Below are 16,638 nucleotides of genomic sequence, written 5' to 3'. Positions count from 1 at the left end.
AAAGGAGCTGAAAACAGACAGCATTCAAATGTTCAACTGAAAAATGAGTTATTCTTAGCTATTCTTGTATTAAATTAAGTGACATTTTAAGTGTGTGTAACTTACATTGTAAAAGCTCTTCTCTGGTCTTTTGAAGAATGATTTTGACATTTGTCACTATAAAGTAACATACTGATTATCCACCTGATCAAAATGGAATTGTAATCGACTTGACATTAAATAAAATATATTTTATTCTGTGTTTTCAGTGACTCCAACCTGCACTATCTAGAAGTGGTATCAGATTGTGCTTGTTTTGTTTGGATTCTTCTAGACGTTAAAACGACTGATTGTTTCTAAGCTCTTTGAGAGTGTCAGGCCTCTCTCTCTCTCTACCTCCCTGTCTCCGGGCCAATCAGAGTCCATTTGGACCTGACTGGCTAATCACCTGGGGGCTATTCCAGAAAGCAGGTTTAACAAAATCTGAGTCTAATCCTGAACTCTGAGTTGATTAACGCTGAGATGGGAATCTCTGAGTTTTCAGTTCCAGAAAAGCTGATCTGAGTTAGCTCAGTCAACTCCGAGTATGTTCACTCTGAGTTAAGCGCGTGCGTGACGACTACAAAAAGCCATCGTCAGTGGAGTGCCGAGACTACGATTCACCATGGCAACCAGCGAAAACATAAAAAAAGTCTACCTACTTCACCCCACTGGAGGTGGACATTCTGATACATGCTTATGGCGAGTATGAGCACATTTTCAAAGAAAGAAAAAAGGAGGCCAACACAGCTGCAGCAGCAAAAGAGAGATAAGTCATGTGGGAGAGAACCGCTGCCCGAGTCAGTGCCTGAAGTCTGAACGCAGTAGTCTATTCCTTTAACATTTAACCACACTTTCTTTTAATATTACAGGTGAAAGTGGTGGAATGTTACTGAACAAAATGCTATTTTCATTTAGGTCCAATCCCATGTCAGCTCAACCTGTCCCGCTGCTGCTGAAGATGACCGACACTGGTCGAGTGAACCGGAGGAAGGGGAGTACAGATGCCAGCTTTAGGTATAGGTGTCTCTCCTGGTCCCTCAGCCTGCTGACAACCCTTTGACAACTTCACAGATTCGGCCCCCACCCAGAGGCCCTGGATCCTCTCCAGATCACCCCTGCATGGAGCACCTCCGTACCTCCACCCCCTTGCACTGCTCCCATTGCCCCAGCGCCTTTGGCACACATGTATGCACATGTGATTGGGTTTATTAAATAGAACATCCCCTTCAGGGCTGAAATGGTAACTAGGGTCATGCCTCCTGTCCACCCTGTGACCCTGTTTATTTAAGTTTAATTACAGATAAAGTAGACTGCTCTGGTTCTCATCAATCTACTGATGATTTCTAAACAGTTTATTGATAATTATTGATGATGTATAAAAACTGTGTATTAAGAGGTTATTTTACATGAGTTGTTTTTTGTTTGTCGCCATCTGCTGGTCACACAATGTCCATCCATCACCAACACTCTCCACACCTTACTATTGGTTGATTACTGTGAGGAGAAGTGGCAGTAATGGGATATATTGATGTACTGCTGTGTAATGAGATGAATCTCCAGACTCAGACAAACTGGAAGTCTCTGGAGGGTCTGTGGACAGAGACACAGACATACAGAGACACAGACAGACAGAGACAGAGACAGAGACAGACAGAGACACAGACAGACAGAGACAGAGACAGACAGAGACACAGACAGACAGAGACACAGACAGACAGAGACACAGACAGACAGAGACAGAGACACAGACAGACAGAGACACAGACAGACAGAGAAAGAGACAGACAGAGACAGAGACAGAGACAGACAGAGACACAGACAGACAGAGACACAGACAGACAGAGAAAGAGACAGAGAGAGATAGAGGGGGACATAGACGGAGACAGACAGAGACAGAGACAGACAGAGAAAGAGACAGAGAGAGAAAGAAGGGGACAGAACAGACATAAATAGATTCTGAGATTTGTTTGGAGACACTGACAAGGAAACATACACTCACACACACAATACAGTATAACCAGTGATTTTAATGTTTTCAACTACATATGAAGGAAGTGTATTAGAATAAAGTATTTACTGTCTCAATGGTCAATATCCAAATTACAGAAATTACAGGAGAAAAAAAAACCTAGACAATGTAAGAATGTGGATTTTACTGGTCTGTACAAAACATTCCCTCTCAGATTCAAACACAAACTGTCATTAATGTGGAGAGACTGAGATTCACAAAGTGATTTAATCAGGACAAAATCATCACAGTCATTAAGAGAAACCTCCCAGCCAGCACTTCAGAGATCTCACCAGAAAACATGTAGAGAAGAATCAGAGGATGATCATTAGAGTAATCTCAGCTACAATCACAGCACTCCTTCACTACCACCTCCATCCATAATTAACTACATCATGTCTGTCATCTGATAATACAACACTGTTATTATCTATAACCAGACATTTCCATTTTTATTCATTTTTTAAAACAACATAATCTCACTGTTGACTGATAACCAACCCAGAACCCAGGATAGAGGGGCTGAGTGAATGTGGTCTGGACTCTGTGGAGGAGGGTCATTGTGTCAGAGACGCTGTAGAAGGACAGAGTTCCTGCCCTGTGGTCCACATACACTCCTATTCTGGAGGAACTGGGAACTATGGGGAGTTGAGTCTCTTTATTATTGTGTATGAATGAGCAATCAGAGGGAAAACAGAACAAACTCCAGGACTGATCATTAAATCCAAACCTACACTCACGACCCAGTCCTTTCCTCCTGATGTCTTTATATGACACTGATATATAAAACCCATAATGCCCACTCCACTCAGTCTCCCAGTAACAGCGTTCAGACACACTCTCTCTACACAACACCTGCTCCCACTCATCAAATCTCTCTGGATGATCAGGATATGACTGGTCTGTGTTACTGTGTGTCACCATTCTGTTCCCCTCAGACAGACAGAGGTATTTATTTACTGTGTTGGGATCCAGTGTGAGATCACAGGAATCTGGTGGAGTTGAGGAATAAAAATAAAAAATGAACATCAAATCATTGTAAAATTGAAAACTTAAATGACCCGTAAAACATAAAAGTAAAAAATAAACATTAATGCAATGTAATATTCACTATATGATAAACCTGTATGTCATTATATTAAACTTATATTTTGAAATCACACACACAATAACACACTTTTTCTCACCTTTTGTGACTTTTGTCTCTAATCCTTCTCATCCTCAATGTTTAATGTAAATTTAATTCCTTCACTTTTCAGGATCATGATAACCACCAAACAGTTTTTTCTCTCTCCTCCCTCTTTCTCTCTGTAGATATACCCTCCTTTTACTTAAGTCAATTTAATGTCAAGGCTTTATTTTCATAAGTTATGAAAAGCACTAAGGTAAATATAAAACATTGGAACACATACAACACATCAGAGTGAATCTCTGTCCAATAGAGGGGGAGGGCTCACAGGGGGCGGAGCTTATCTGCTGTTGTTTTATTGTGACTGTGTAATGATTGAAAACTGTCAGCAGTCTAACAGTCATAACTGTCAACTTCACCAATCACTCTGTCACACTGTGAGTGTCAAATGGTAATTCACTTTCTATAGCACACAAACTATGTGTCCTCTTGATTCTGTAATTTTTTTTTTCATTAACTCTGTTTATTAATGTCTCTCTATCTTTTCTCTATATCTCTAAATTGTTCTCTCTCTCTCCCTTTGTCTGTCTGTCTGTCTCTCTCTCTCTCTCTCTCTCTCACACACACATTCAATTTTATTCAACGGTTTCATTTAGTGCCATGGCTGTAACACGTCTGCTCTGGTGAGTTATGTGTATTTGTGCTTGTCCATGTATGTGTGTGCACGTGCGTGTGCATGTGCATGTGCCTGTGTGTGTGTGTGTGTGTGTGTCTGTCTGTCTATCTGTATGTGTGAGTGTGTGTGTGTGCGTGTGTGTGTGTGTCTGTCTGTCTGTCTGTCTGTCTGTCTGTCTGTCTGTATGTGTGAGTATGTGTGTGTGTGTGTGTGTGTGTGAGTAACTTACATTGTAAGAACTCCTCTCTGGTTTTGGGTTCAGGAGGAGCAAAGATCTTGATGTTTTTTGCTATAGAAACAAAAGGACTGATTATTAACTTCTTCAAACTTTTTGAAATAACCTGGTCTTAAAAAGTTTTCAGTAACATTATCTAAATTCCCAAACCTTGTGTGGAAAGTCTTTCAAACTCCGCCTTACAGAAATCCTCCAGTCGCTCTTTCAGATGAGAGACAGATTTTCCTACATCCTCAAAAGAGAGGTGTGGACTGACAGTGATGCTGGGTGAGACTTCAGATCCAGGAGGGGAACAGAGAGATGGGAAACACTACACGCACACACACACACACACACACACACACAGAGAGAGAGAGAGAGAGAGGGAGAGAGAGAGAGACACACACTAGTACAAGATTTTGTGTTTTGTACGGAAATAAAACTTTATGTAACATATAGACATTTTTTTACTGAGGAGTCAAGCAGTTTTAGATTCAGGAGAGAAGAGACAGAAAACTCTTTACAGACACACACACACACACACACACACACACACACCTGAACACAGGCACTGTAATTTAATAGAGCACTTTCTCCCCCACTGTTACCTGGAGGAAATGGATGTGATCCTCTGTGTATGAAAGCTGCTCCAGCTCAGTGTCTCTCCTCCTCAGATCAGCAATCTCCTGCTCCAGTCGCTCCAGGACTCCTTCAGCCTGACTCAATTCACTCTTCTCCTGATCTCTGATCAGCTCTGTCACCTCACGGCACCTTCTCTCAATGGAGCGGATCAGCTCAGTAAAGATCCTCTCACTGTCCTCCACTGCTGCCTGTGCAGAGCGCTGTTAGGAGACACACACACACACACACACACACACACACACACACACAGAGGAGTTGGGTCCATTACAATCACACACTTCACTCAGCTCTTACTCAGTCAGTCTGTTCCCTACACTGTGACTCAGTGGGATTGGACAGTAGCCCAACACTGGACTCCTCACTGACTGACTGGAGGAGAACCCTGACTGAGTCCTCAAATGACTCCTCCAGCAGCCAGCTCTTGTCTTCTCCTCTGTTCAACACTCACCCTCAGAGACTCCACAGCCTGTCTCAGCTCCTGCACCTCCTTCTCTCTCTCCTGGATTTTCTGCTGGGTTTTCCTCTGACTTTCTCCCAACTCTTTCTGTTACACAAATAAACACATCACACTGGATACATTTACACACAGTCTTCTGTGTCCAATCAATCTCACTGTGATCAAGATTCATTGTTTTGACTTAATTTTGAGCCTGTTTGCCCTCATATATTTTACTGTTTTTTCACTCTGGTTGTGGCATAATCCCCTTTAATTACGAATTTATATCTGTTATTTTAAAATGATAATGCAGAGAATTTAAGCCTGTGGTTATAAATAATTCCAATCATAATTATTATAACAGTATCAGTGGAGACGATCATCATGTAACTGAATTAAAAGGGAATGTGTAATTAAATACGACGTAATAGGTATTTAACCCCACAAACGCTCTGCCTTTTTTCTTTTAGTTTCAAATATAATCAACTGCATGTCATAAAATGCAGTTACAATGTTCCCTACACTGTATATATACCATAAGATTACATCAGTTACAACAACAAAATTATTCTTTGAAAGAATATAAAAATAAAATTTAAAAAAAATGTCAATTTAAGCTATTGAGAAAATAGCCCTGAGAAAATAGCAGTGATATCTGTGATAATCGGTTAACGTTTGCAAAGAACTGTTTTACTTGAGTAAGATTTCCTCAGTAGTTGTGAGTACAATTTGCAAACCGTTTTCATTTTGTTGATGTACGTGGCATCGATTTAAAATCTACACGACACTTTATTCTCCCTTCTCCCAAAACTCTGCAGTTTTACTCGCCATTTTGACATGAGTTAAGGAATAAACGAAGCGTCAGCATGAAGAGTGAAGGGAGCAGGCGCTGGTTTGGACAAACTTTTATTACAGCACATTTCGTTACATTTCCCCCTTGTGGTCGGCCAGTCCTATTACAATAAACATGTGAATAGTCTAATGGAAAACGTTCGGCAACTATGATTGAATTAAATGTCATTTTAAAACAGCGACGCCTCAGGAACATGTAAGTACAACAACAATGTTTGTTTTTTCCCAAACAAGCAAAACTGCTTCAACTGAAAAAATAAAACAAAAAACAGGCCCAGACCCATTGACTAAACCTCAGTGTGACAGTAGAGCTGTGTCACGGTTGGTGTGACTTCATGACAAAATAAACAGCTTTTGTTTTCCTAAATCCAGATGACAGTTATCAGTGGTCAGTGCACATTTACACACATTATCACTGAGCTGTAAGAGAAGTCCCTGTACATACCTGTCTTTCAGTCCTCTCTGCTGCCACTGACACTGTTTTATGGTCTCTGTGTTCATCCACCATACACAGATAACACATGAACTGTTGGTCGGTCCGACACCATAGTTCTATCAGTTTGTTGTGATGAGGGCAAATCTGATCTTGTAGTTTTCCAGTGGCGTCAATCACATTGTGTCTCTTCCCTTTGAACAGTTCTTCATGACGGTCAAAGTGAGTTTGACAGTAGGAGTCCAGACACACCAGACAGGACTTGATGGCTTTGAGTTTTCTCCCAGTACAAACACCACACTCCACATCTCCAGGTCCAGCATAACAGTGAGCAGGAGGAGCAGCAGCTTGGAGTCTCGTCTTCTTCACTTTCTCCACCATTTCAGCAAACATGGTATTTTTACGTAGAACTGGTCTTGGGATGAAGGTCTGTCTGCACTGGGGGCAGCTGTAGACTCCCTTCTGATCATCCTGATCCCAGCAGCCCTTAATACAGCCCATACAGTAACTGTGTCCACAGGGAATAGTCACAGGATCCTTAAGGAGATCCAGACAGACTGCACACATGAACTGGTCATGAAACTCTGAAATACTGGCCTGTGCCATTTTACTGATCACACACTCAGAATTATCAACAATCGATTGAATACACACTGATCAGGAAACTCAGGTCGGTTTCATGTCTCTATAAGTGAAAGTATAAGTGAGTTCCTGGTTCTGTGTGAGTGTAAGGTTGTCTTAAAGTGGCAGATCACACATAATAAACAGAGAGATGTGGTGTGTGTGTGTGTGTGAGAGAGAGAGAGAGAGAGAGAGAGAGAGAGAGAGAGAAGGAGTGGGTGTTTACAAGCACACCTGGAGCCCACAAGGTGAGTGCAATAATAAGTAAGGGGGGGGGGGGGGGATGCGGATTAAGAATATAATTTAAACAATTTATAACAAATAACATTTATTTAATCAGCGCAAAAGAAAACCGATGTGAGCCATCAGTGCGTCCAAAAAAAGGTTCAATGAACGTAAACACAACGTCAGTCCGACCGGCCACCTCCAAAACTAACATCGTCCACCCTGGCAACCGAAAGCAGACAAACAAAAAAGAAAGGAGAGGAGGGGCGGGGAGAGGTGGAGGGGCGGAGCTTTTAATCTCAGGTACAGCTGCACGCCGGTGTACCCAACTGGGCTGATTGCCTCCTGCCACACCACCAGCATGCCCACCAGGGAACACACAAAAAGATAAACAAAACCACGGCCTGGGGGAAAAGAGGGAAAGCCCAGAGGGCCGTGACAGTCACCTGAAGGAAACTACATGTATATCATGGCTGTAGTGTCACTCTGCTAGAGAGACAGGGAGATGTACATTGACTATTGAATTTCTATTTTAGCTATCAAGCAGATCTTTATAGCTGAGAGAGGTAAACCTCATTCATAGACACTGATCATTTAGAATGGCAAATCTGAAATAATTAGTTTACTGTAGGATCAAATACACACATAACTAACTAATCACATCCTCCTCTCAGGGAACTGTCATTAATAGGGAGAGACTGAGATTCTGTTGGAGAAATATTACTCTCCTTTAAGATAACCACTGCAGTAACCATGATAAACAATGTAACAATAATGTATTCATTATTATAGGGGTGAATCAATGTAATCGTTTATATTAACAGCTATAACTATACAATCCTTTGTATTGTAAGAAACATCAAGTTCTCTTTGTTCAGAAAGAAAAGGCCTGTGTGGCCCTATAGAGGACTGCATGTGAGATAAGGTCGGCGCCTCTGCCAGAGTGTTGTGGTCAGTCATAATATATGGAGAAGGTGAAACATTCCAGGTTTGTGATGTATCTTACTCCACTACTTAGCAGGGCAGTAAATATTGGTGACGACGTATGGTAAACGTAAAGGAACTAGACAATAATGACGTAACCTAAACCAGCGATTAGAGGAGTCTGTGAAGATGGGCTGGCAGAGACGCCCCACATACAAAGAGACAAAGTAATGTGTATGTCACGCTGGTGGTGTGGTGCAGAACCCAAGTGCAGGACACAATGATGACGGTGAAAAAAAGAGGATTTTACTGGAACTGAAGATCAAAATACATGTGCAGAACAGGAACAAAAACTGGTAACAAAAAGGTGCAGCATAACAGAGTGCTCTAAAACACAAACAACGATAGACAAAAGACAAGGCAAACACTAGGACTTAAATACAGAGGGAAACTAAACAGGACAAAACAGGATTGGATAAAACTAACAAGGTTAATAATGAGACAAACGGGAACAGGTGAGGGGCAGAGACAGACAGAGAACAGGCGCACAAAGACATGACAAACTAAAAGTCCAAAATGAGGTGCAGGCTGTGACAGTGTATCTTTTTTGAGAAAACGTGTATAAAAACCGGTGCTTTGTGAGAAGGCGTCAGTCACTCCCCGGGACCTGACTCAGTTTGTTGTATGCCTTTTGAACTATACAATAAACTTACACTGCATCTGACTCATTGTTAGACTCCTATTGTTTTGTCTCAGAACAGGTATCGTGTGGCATTGGGACTCAGTCTCATTTGGCCCAGGCTGAGAATTTCACCCACAATTCACAAAGTGATTTAATCAGGACAAACTCATCACAGTCATTAAGAGAAACCTCCCAGCCAGCACTTCAGAGATCTCACCAGAAAACATGTAGAGAAGAATCAGAGGATGATCATTAGAGTAATCTCAGCTACAATCACAGCACTCCTTCACTACCACCTACCTCCATAATGAACTACATCATGTCTGTCAAATGAAAATAGAATACAATTATTTGACATTGTGATCCTAATAGGACCATTCTATCTTTATTCATTTTTGATGATGACATAACTTCACTTGAGACCCTTTCCAAACACAAAACCCAGGATAGAGGGGCTGAGTGAATGTGGTGTGGACTCTGTGGAGGAGGGTCATCGTGTCAGAGATGCTGTAGAGGGACAGAGTTCCTGCCCTGTGGTCCACATAAGGCGCTTTCGGACCGAACAGTTCTAGGGGCTAATTTGATAGGAACCACCCCCTGGGGAGCTTCCCCTAGAACTACATACGTTCTAGGGCTTTTGTTCTGTTTGTATTCACACCGCCATTAGGAACGCTGAAGTGACGTAAGCCGGCCGACGGTATAGCAGCTGAGAGATGCTGTTTACGACTATCCAGGATAGATGCACATTTTTAAGTACAAATGTAATGACTTTTAAGACCTCTTAAATACCTATTCTGGAGGAACTGGGAACTGTGGGGAGTTTAAACTCTTAGTTGTTGTGCCAGAATGAGTAAGAGTAACCTCCCAGTAACAGCGTGCAGACACACTCTCTCCACACAACACCTGAGGAAAATAATGAAATCTCTCTGGATGATCGGGATATGACTGGACTCTGGCGCTCCATGTCACTGTTTTATTCCCCTCAGACAGACAGAGGGATTCATATTTGCTGTTACGGGATCCAACGTGAGATCCTGGGAATCTGGTGGAGTTAAAGAATAAAAATAAGAACAGAACTGATTCAAATCAATGACCATTAAAAAAATCAACAGAGGTGTGTCTACAGGCAAACATTGCTACATTGCTAACTGCCTTGTGAAGTACGTACCTTCAAGAACACCGTGATCATCTGCTGCTGGTTTATTGGAGGTTTTCAGCAACAGAAAGAAAATCGGGGATGGAGCCTTTGCCAACTACATCCCAAAGCTATGGAACACACTACCTATAGATATCAGGGAAGCCAGCTCCCTAAATATTTTTACAGGAAAGCTAAAAACGTATCAGCGACTAGACCCCCCAGGATAGTGACCTTAAAGCCATCATACAGATACCAAGACCATCTGTATCAGTCAAGAGCAGTGCATTAACATGGACTCTCACATCAAAACCAATGACCATGCCACCCAACGTGGGGTTCGAACTCAAAACCCCAGCATTAAGAACCTCACGCTCTACTGACTGAGCTAGCCGAACCTAGCTAAGCCTAGCTGTCAAACAGAGGTACATTCAGCTGTCCTACACCTGGTAAACAGTGCAGAACTACATCTCTTGCCAGACCAAAGGCACGGTTTTGATGTTGTGCCGGTGGGCTTGAGTCTGACATCAAAAACAATGCTCCCGCTGGGGGCCAAGTTTCCGCCCGAAACCCCTGGATCCAGATTTCCAGGTCCAAGGAAGTAAGCTACACCGACTATGGCTCCCACTGGGGCCCATACCCTAACAGTGCAACTGAACTTAGCCAAGTAAAAGTGTTCACTCCTGGGGTCCTAGATCTAAACCTGCAGACACACTTACCTCAGAATGCTACCATTCTTCCTCCTCAGTTTCCCTCCGGTTACTACATGTGTATATGTGTATGTATAACTTATCCCTTTGTGTGGACACACATGACAGTAGACTATGGTAATGGTCGTGAGCTGGAGAATTACAGATGATAGGGACGTTAAGTTAACTATTGCCACTCTCAGGTTAATAAAGTACATTGATTATTCAACTTTACACCTGTCTCCTTTGTGCCTCACAGTGGATCAGTCTCAGCAAAATAAATGGGAGTTAAGTAATGCATTATATGCCTTTGTCCACTATCTGAGTGCATGACTTATTTGGCTATAAATAAATAAATTAGCCATAAAGAAAACAGCTGTGTATTTAGCCAGTTATGTGTAGCGTGTGTGTGTGTGTGCGTGTGTGTGTGTGTGTGTGTGTGTGTGTGTTGTATATGGTTTGCAGATATGCATGTGCATATGCAGTCTGTGGTGTTTCTGCAAGTGTGGTTAAGATTTCTTACAATGGAGAAAACAATGCATTCTAAAAGCATTCACATTTTCTCTCTCTCTCTCTCTCTCTCTCTCTCTCTCTCTCTCTCTCTCTCTCTCTCTGTGTGTGTGTGTGTGTGTGTGTGTGTGTGTGTGTGTGTGTGTGTGTGTGTGTGTGTGTGTGTGTGTGTGGCATGTGTGTATAAAGGGATTTCTTTAACGTTTTAAATAGAACAACCCATGTGTCTAATTTTCAAATCGCATTTCGGGGACTCTTTAAAACATGTGGGCGTGACGCGTTGCGGAAGAAGATAGGCTGTCTGTCTGCACAGTCAACACAGAGCAACCGCGACAGTGCCTGAACTCCGCACCGTTGTCAGGAACTGCACCAGGCAGCAAAGTACGAGTACGGTAGGTTCAATTCATTTGGACATAAATTTTAGCAGCGCCCTATTTAGATAACATGCACTGCAGTGACAGTGCTGTGTCTTACATACATCGTAAGGCAAACTATCTAGGTTAAGTTTATTTGATAGTTAACATGCACATGGTCAAAATTGTTGCTTACAATTTGTCATATTGGGTTGTCAACTTTGGCCTTGAAAACAATAAGGCAGTGCGTCTGCTAATCAGTAACCCTTCTACCCTGCAATGTCGAATGCTTGTCCTAACATTAATCAATTTAAAATGTGAAGTTAGTGGTTTGAAACCGTCGTAAACCTGCATTCCCATTGTCCCTGGACATTACACTGTCCGAGTCTCAGTTAGTAAAGTAGCGTTACGCCACGGCCGAACAGGCAAGTCCAGGCAAGTCTTAGTCATCGATCCATTTCAGGAAGTGCTGGCAAACAGGCGAAGACCTCCCCGCTTTGTTTATGGGCTCCATGTCCTGTGTGTAATGCTGCTGGAACAAATCAAACATTGCGAGGAAGTCGAAGGTAGTTTAAAATGAGATGGACTTCATTTTCTTCAGCATGGTAACGGCCGTGTATGCAAACGGCGCATATGTATAGTGTTCGTACGTCTTGCGTTTTCTTTATATGTGTCAAATACGCAATGGATCACAACAATATGTCTGAAAACCGTATTGTTCGCTGAGTGTGCTCGCTTTTCTGCTGTCACCGTGCATCGGGGAGCAGAAAAGTCTCCTTCTAAAGTTAGTTAACAATGTGTAAACCCTCTCTGAAGTGGGTGATTTATCTTGTTTACCTCGCTGTGATTTCAATAATGTTTAATATGTGAGGAGGAGGAGGAACACCCGAGAATATACTTTTTAAAAATGTTGAAATAAACGACACACCCACACACACACACAGGTAGGAGAGCCTTTCTGTCACACCTGATTCAGGTCTGAACAGGCTGCAGTAACACAAAATGTCCCCTTGTTATATAAAAACAGCCTATGTAAAGGCAAAAACATAAATGTTTTTGAGGTGTCTGAAAATGGATATAACCAGTAAGCTACTTGCCTAAATCTTCTAATTGTTGTACATTCACTGATTTAGGTCAGGAAGAAAGTTCCAAGTCTATATATAGACATGGATTGGAACAGCTCTATAGTCTGTGTCCTTCATTTGGACAGGGACTAGATGAAATGTTTGATGGGTAGGGTTGTATTGGTCTGAAGAGCATCCGCCTTAGAGTAGCCCATGGAATAGATATAACTATGTGACCCACAAGTTACGCGTGGGAGACTGGCCTCTTTTGTGCGCTCAGTGTTCTGCTAAAATTCTCTCTCTGTTTGTTGGGCTGATTATAAATCACATGACCACTGAAAGGCCTCTACAAACAGCCCGGACCATGCAGCAAGGCCATGGATTCTCCCTCATTCATCTGACAGCATGTTGAGACAGAGAGAGAGAGAGAAAGCATAGCCAGCCCTATCCAAAACAGTGTAGTTATAATGTGTTTATTTTATTCTTTTTTATTTGTTTACAGATTGCTATAGGGATTACAATAAGAGAAGAAAATATGCCCCCGAAGAGAAAGTCTACCAGAGCTGCAAAGGCCGGTGGGAAGAAGGTCAAGGAGGAGGAGCCGGAGGCGCCGCAGGACGCGTTCAGGGCGGCCAAGGAGGCCCTGAAGGCCGCCACGCCGCAGGCCAAGGGCAAACGCAAGACAGACGAGCACTGCGGGATCGTCGCAGAGGTGGGTGTTTGGCTCGGTGGACGGCCTGTTCCTGTGGCGTCGTACGGCGAGATGGCGGCTCGGTACAGTGAGACAGTGGGGTTTATACTCTGACAACTCACTGTGAAGTTTTCAGTGCGCTGTCTCACAGGTGGAAATTTCCTTTCAGGGATCTCGGCGGCCATTTTGGCTCAGTTTCTGGGTTCTGTCATTACTGTTAATTGTGGAAGCTGTTTGGTAGCAAAGCAAAGATTTCCAGCATGGATCTGCCACAAGACATATGTTTTTAGTTTGGTAAAGTGTAGATTCAGGTTGCTTTGTTCCGTTGCCGTGACATCAAACACGGATGCCAAGCCTTTGCTGTGACTTGAATGAAGTTGTAAAGCATTTATGTTTGTTTTTATACTGATGTTGTTGTCGTTGTCGTTGTCGTTGTCGTTGTTGTCGTTGATGTTTGTATAGGAATTCCTAAATTATGCTAAAGAATTATGTTTCATCACACCCCAGTGGCTAGATTAGAATCAGGCTAGATTATGTATTCTCTCCACAGGTTTACGAGGATTATGACTGCATGCTGAACCAGACCAACATCGGACATAACAACAACAAATTCTACGTCATTCAAGTTTTACAGAATGGGAAGAATTACTACTGCTGGACAAGATGGGGCAGAGTGGTGAGTGCACTCATACTTATCCAGCTGTTCTTTTGACCACAGTTCATACTGGATATTACAGTTTCACTTTCAAGTTTTATTGTCATTTACTAGATAACAATGTGGACATCATTATCAATAATGAAATTCTTGGGCTTGGGGCCAGCTCAGCTTGCAAAATGCAGTGGGTAGATAATAATACAAGAAAAATAAAATGTAAGTATAAAGGTAATATGAGGAGATATATATAAAAAAAGGAATATATATGTACATGTGCAATTAATAGAGAGAGGAAAGAAATGTAGAAATATAAAAATATAATAGTATAGGAATATAAGAATGTGTAGTGGATGTACAGTCCTGAGTGAAACAATTTTAAAGTGCATGAATGTATTTTAAAGTACAGCGTGAATGTATTGTGTATGACTCGTTATATATTGTTCCTCTTGGAATACTGTGTGTGCATGCAGAGCTGTGACAGTTCGTATTAACAGAGTACAGTCTTAAGTTGACACGCCTCTGTCCTACCTTCTGCTGGCCAATCAGATCCCAGTGCAGTGATCACATGCATCTGTAAATTACCTGTGTATACATGTGTCATTTGTGAAACCTACTCATTTCAGGCTTACGCTGATCTGTGCGAATCTTGTCTTGTTAGTATTCTTATGGTTTTGAATTTGTTTCAGTGGCGTTGGTCTGTGAGATTGTTCTTGTCTGTATTGCTCTGTGGACCGCCGCTGAATCTGGCCTGTAGTGCAGCCGTGTTTTCTGGGTAACGTCTTTAATAAAGAACTTCAGCTCAGCGTTAAGCTTCATTCAACCTCCTTCCAATTTCGTGGCACTAAGACAGTGCGTCCACAGAGTAATGAAGTTTTATGAACCTCTGAATTCATTTTGAGTACAGTATTGTAAAGGTTGCCATATCAGTGAGGTGGAGTTTTCATTTTCCTGTCATTCTCTTAACTTGTTTGTTTGTTTGTTTGTTTGTTTTCTGCCCAGGGGGAGGTGGGTCAGTCCAAACTGTTAGGTCCTGTGTCAAGTGTTGACGCAGCAATCAAAGACTTCGAGAAGAAATTCAAGGACAAAACAAAGAACAACTGGAGTGAGCGGGAGAACTTTGTCTCCCACCCTGGAAAGTACACACTGATTGAGGTGGACGGAGACCAGGATGCAGAGGTCAAAGTAAGTGGGGTAATTCCAGCTCAAGGTGATTGATTCAGGTGACTATGAATAAATTGTTCACAATCTCAGTAGTTTCATCACTGGCTCATTTTCAGTGGGAGTGTAGAAACTTCTAGACACTTGTGTTTATCTGAATTGTGTGTGTGTGTGTGTGTGTGTGTGTGTAAGTGTTTGCGTTAGATTTCAGCTCTTAATTGAGTAAATATGGTAACTGACTGACTTAAAGTCCTTTGAAATTGTATTTTTTTTAATCTTTGATTATTTGAGTAATATAAAGTTATTTTTTAAAACCAACAGACACACTGTAAAACCCTCCAAAAAAAGTAGTGGATACCTTTGATTAATAACATACTGAACTCCGTGTGCGTGCGTGCGTGTGTGTGTGTGTGTGTGTGCGTGCGTGTGCATGTGTGTGTGTGTCTCAGGTGGACACTGTTGATGGAGTAAAGAAGACAGTTGTGCAGAATACATTGCCTTGCACTTTGGATCAGTCCACACAGAGATTCATTAAGTTCATCTTCAACAACGATATGTTCAAAGACGCCATGGAGAGCATGAACCTGGGTAAGAACACGTTTTTTTAAAAAAGCTCTCTTATTGGTTGGCGTGTATGCATAGATAAATGTAGCAGATTTCCTGACTGGACTGACTTGTTGTTGGACATGTCATATTATTCAACTGTTATGTCCATTGAAGAAGAACAAAGAGACTTAACCATTTGGAGAAGAGTTTTAGTTGTCCGTTAAACCCCTGTAAAGTCAGTGTTCTGACAGGGACATGGTACATTTTAAAAGCCCTTGAGTTTGGTCCTTGTCTTTTCCTTTTCACCCAGTCAAACACTACAATTACTATAAGAACTATACCTGAGTAATATTAGCAAACTCTCAATACACTGCTCTGGAATATGGAAACATTTAGAATAATTTTCTAGTTTTATAGGAGAGACAAAGGAGACAAAGAGTTTGAATTATGATCAAATATGGGCAACTGTTTTCTTTTTTTTTTTCTTATATTTTATTTTTACTTTTTTTTTTTTAATTTTTGCTCCTTTTCGCCCAATTTGAAATGGATCGTTCCCAGTAAGTCCCCAGTAATGGCAATGTGGGAGGGTGAGTCTTTACTCAACCCAAGCAGGCACCAGTTGTACCTCTCTTCATCTCCCTCCCTGTATCTGCCCCCATCGAGCTTAAGACCCTGATGGTGGTTTTCAAAATCAACCAGTGGAACCACCCCTCCATACACTGGGTCACTCACGGAGACCTATGTCCCAGCCAACCTGCTACGGTCTTTGAAGGAACAGCGTTTGCAAATTCCATCCCACCGTAGAAAGTCACCAACTGGACTCTTTGCATGCCTGGGTTGTTCAACGGTGGAATGATCTACCTGATTCCTTCTGCTCTGCCAACTCTGTCGTTTTAGCACTGGCATTGGGGGGAAAAAAAAAATGATGCTCAACCATAGCGCTGGCGGCACTTACCCAGCGGTCAGGTCCTTAA

The 16,638-nt window shown here is 42.0% G+C and overlaps 2 protein-coding genes across 2 annotated transcripts in view; one reads left to right on the top strand and one right to left on the bottom strand.

Annotated features, from left to right (window-relative positions):
- Positions 1-2,485: 2,485 nt before the first annotated feature.
- On the bottom strand, positions 2,486-7,026 carry LOC115813600 (tripartite motif-containing protein 16-like protein). The gene is made up of 6 exons (XM_030776104.1): positions 6,424-7,026; positions 5,139-5,234; positions 4,657-4,890; positions 4,220-4,379; positions 4,064-4,123; positions 2,486-3,021 (listed from the first exon to the last, which is right to left on the bottom strand). Exons 1-6 carry the CDS (start codon positions 7,015-7,017, stop codon positions 2,486-2,488), a joined length of 1,680 nt encoding a protein of 559 aa, XP_030631964.1. The 5' UTR covers positions 7,018-7,026.
- Positions 7,027-11,549: 4,523 nt separating this feature from the next.
- The window catches only part of parp3 (poly (ADP-ribose) polymerase family, member 3), an 11,790-nt gene continuing 6,701 nt past the window's right edge, over positions 11,550-16,638 (top strand). Inside the window, exons 1-5 of the mRNA XM_030777150.1 lie at positions 11,550-11,589; positions 13,117-13,326; positions 13,856-13,981; positions 14,960-15,142; positions 15,568-15,706. Of these exons, the coding sequence (XP_030633010.1) occupies positions 13,150-13,326; positions 13,856-13,981; positions 14,960-15,142; positions 15,568-15,706 (625 nt within the window). The 5' untranslated portion in view covers positions 11,550-11,589; positions 13,117-13,149. The remainder of the gene's footprint in view (positions 11,590-13,116; positions 13,327-13,855; positions 13,982-14,959; positions 15,143-15,567; positions 15,707-16,638) is intronic.

Source organism: Chanos chanos, chromosome 6 (assembly GCF_902362185.1).
Source record: "Chanos chanos chromosome 6, fChaCha1.1, whole genome shotgun sequence".
Lineage (NCBI taxonomy): Eukaryota > Metazoa > Chordata > Actinopteri > Gonorynchiformes > Chanidae > Chanos > Chanos chanos.
Note: the sequence above shows the minus strand (reverse complement) of the source record. Positions and strands in the feature narration are given on the sequence as shown.

What these genes read in the sequence shown, in the direction of transcription:
- LOC115813600 (XM_030776104.1), bottom strand. Translation starts at nt 7,017, where the DNA reads ATGGCACAGGCCAGTATTTCAGAGTTTCATGACCAGTTCATGTGTGCA. An exon ending in ATCACATCCATTTCCTCCAG is followed by an intron (nt 4,380 to 4,656) that starts GTAACAGTGGGG and finishes GTGTGCGTGTAG; the next exon opens with TGTTTCCCATCTCTCTGTTC. An exon ending in TGAAAGACTTTCCACACAAG is followed by an intron (nt 4,124 to 4,219) that starts GTTTGGGAATTT and finishes TTGTTTCTATAG; the next exon opens with CAAAAAACATCAAGATCTTT.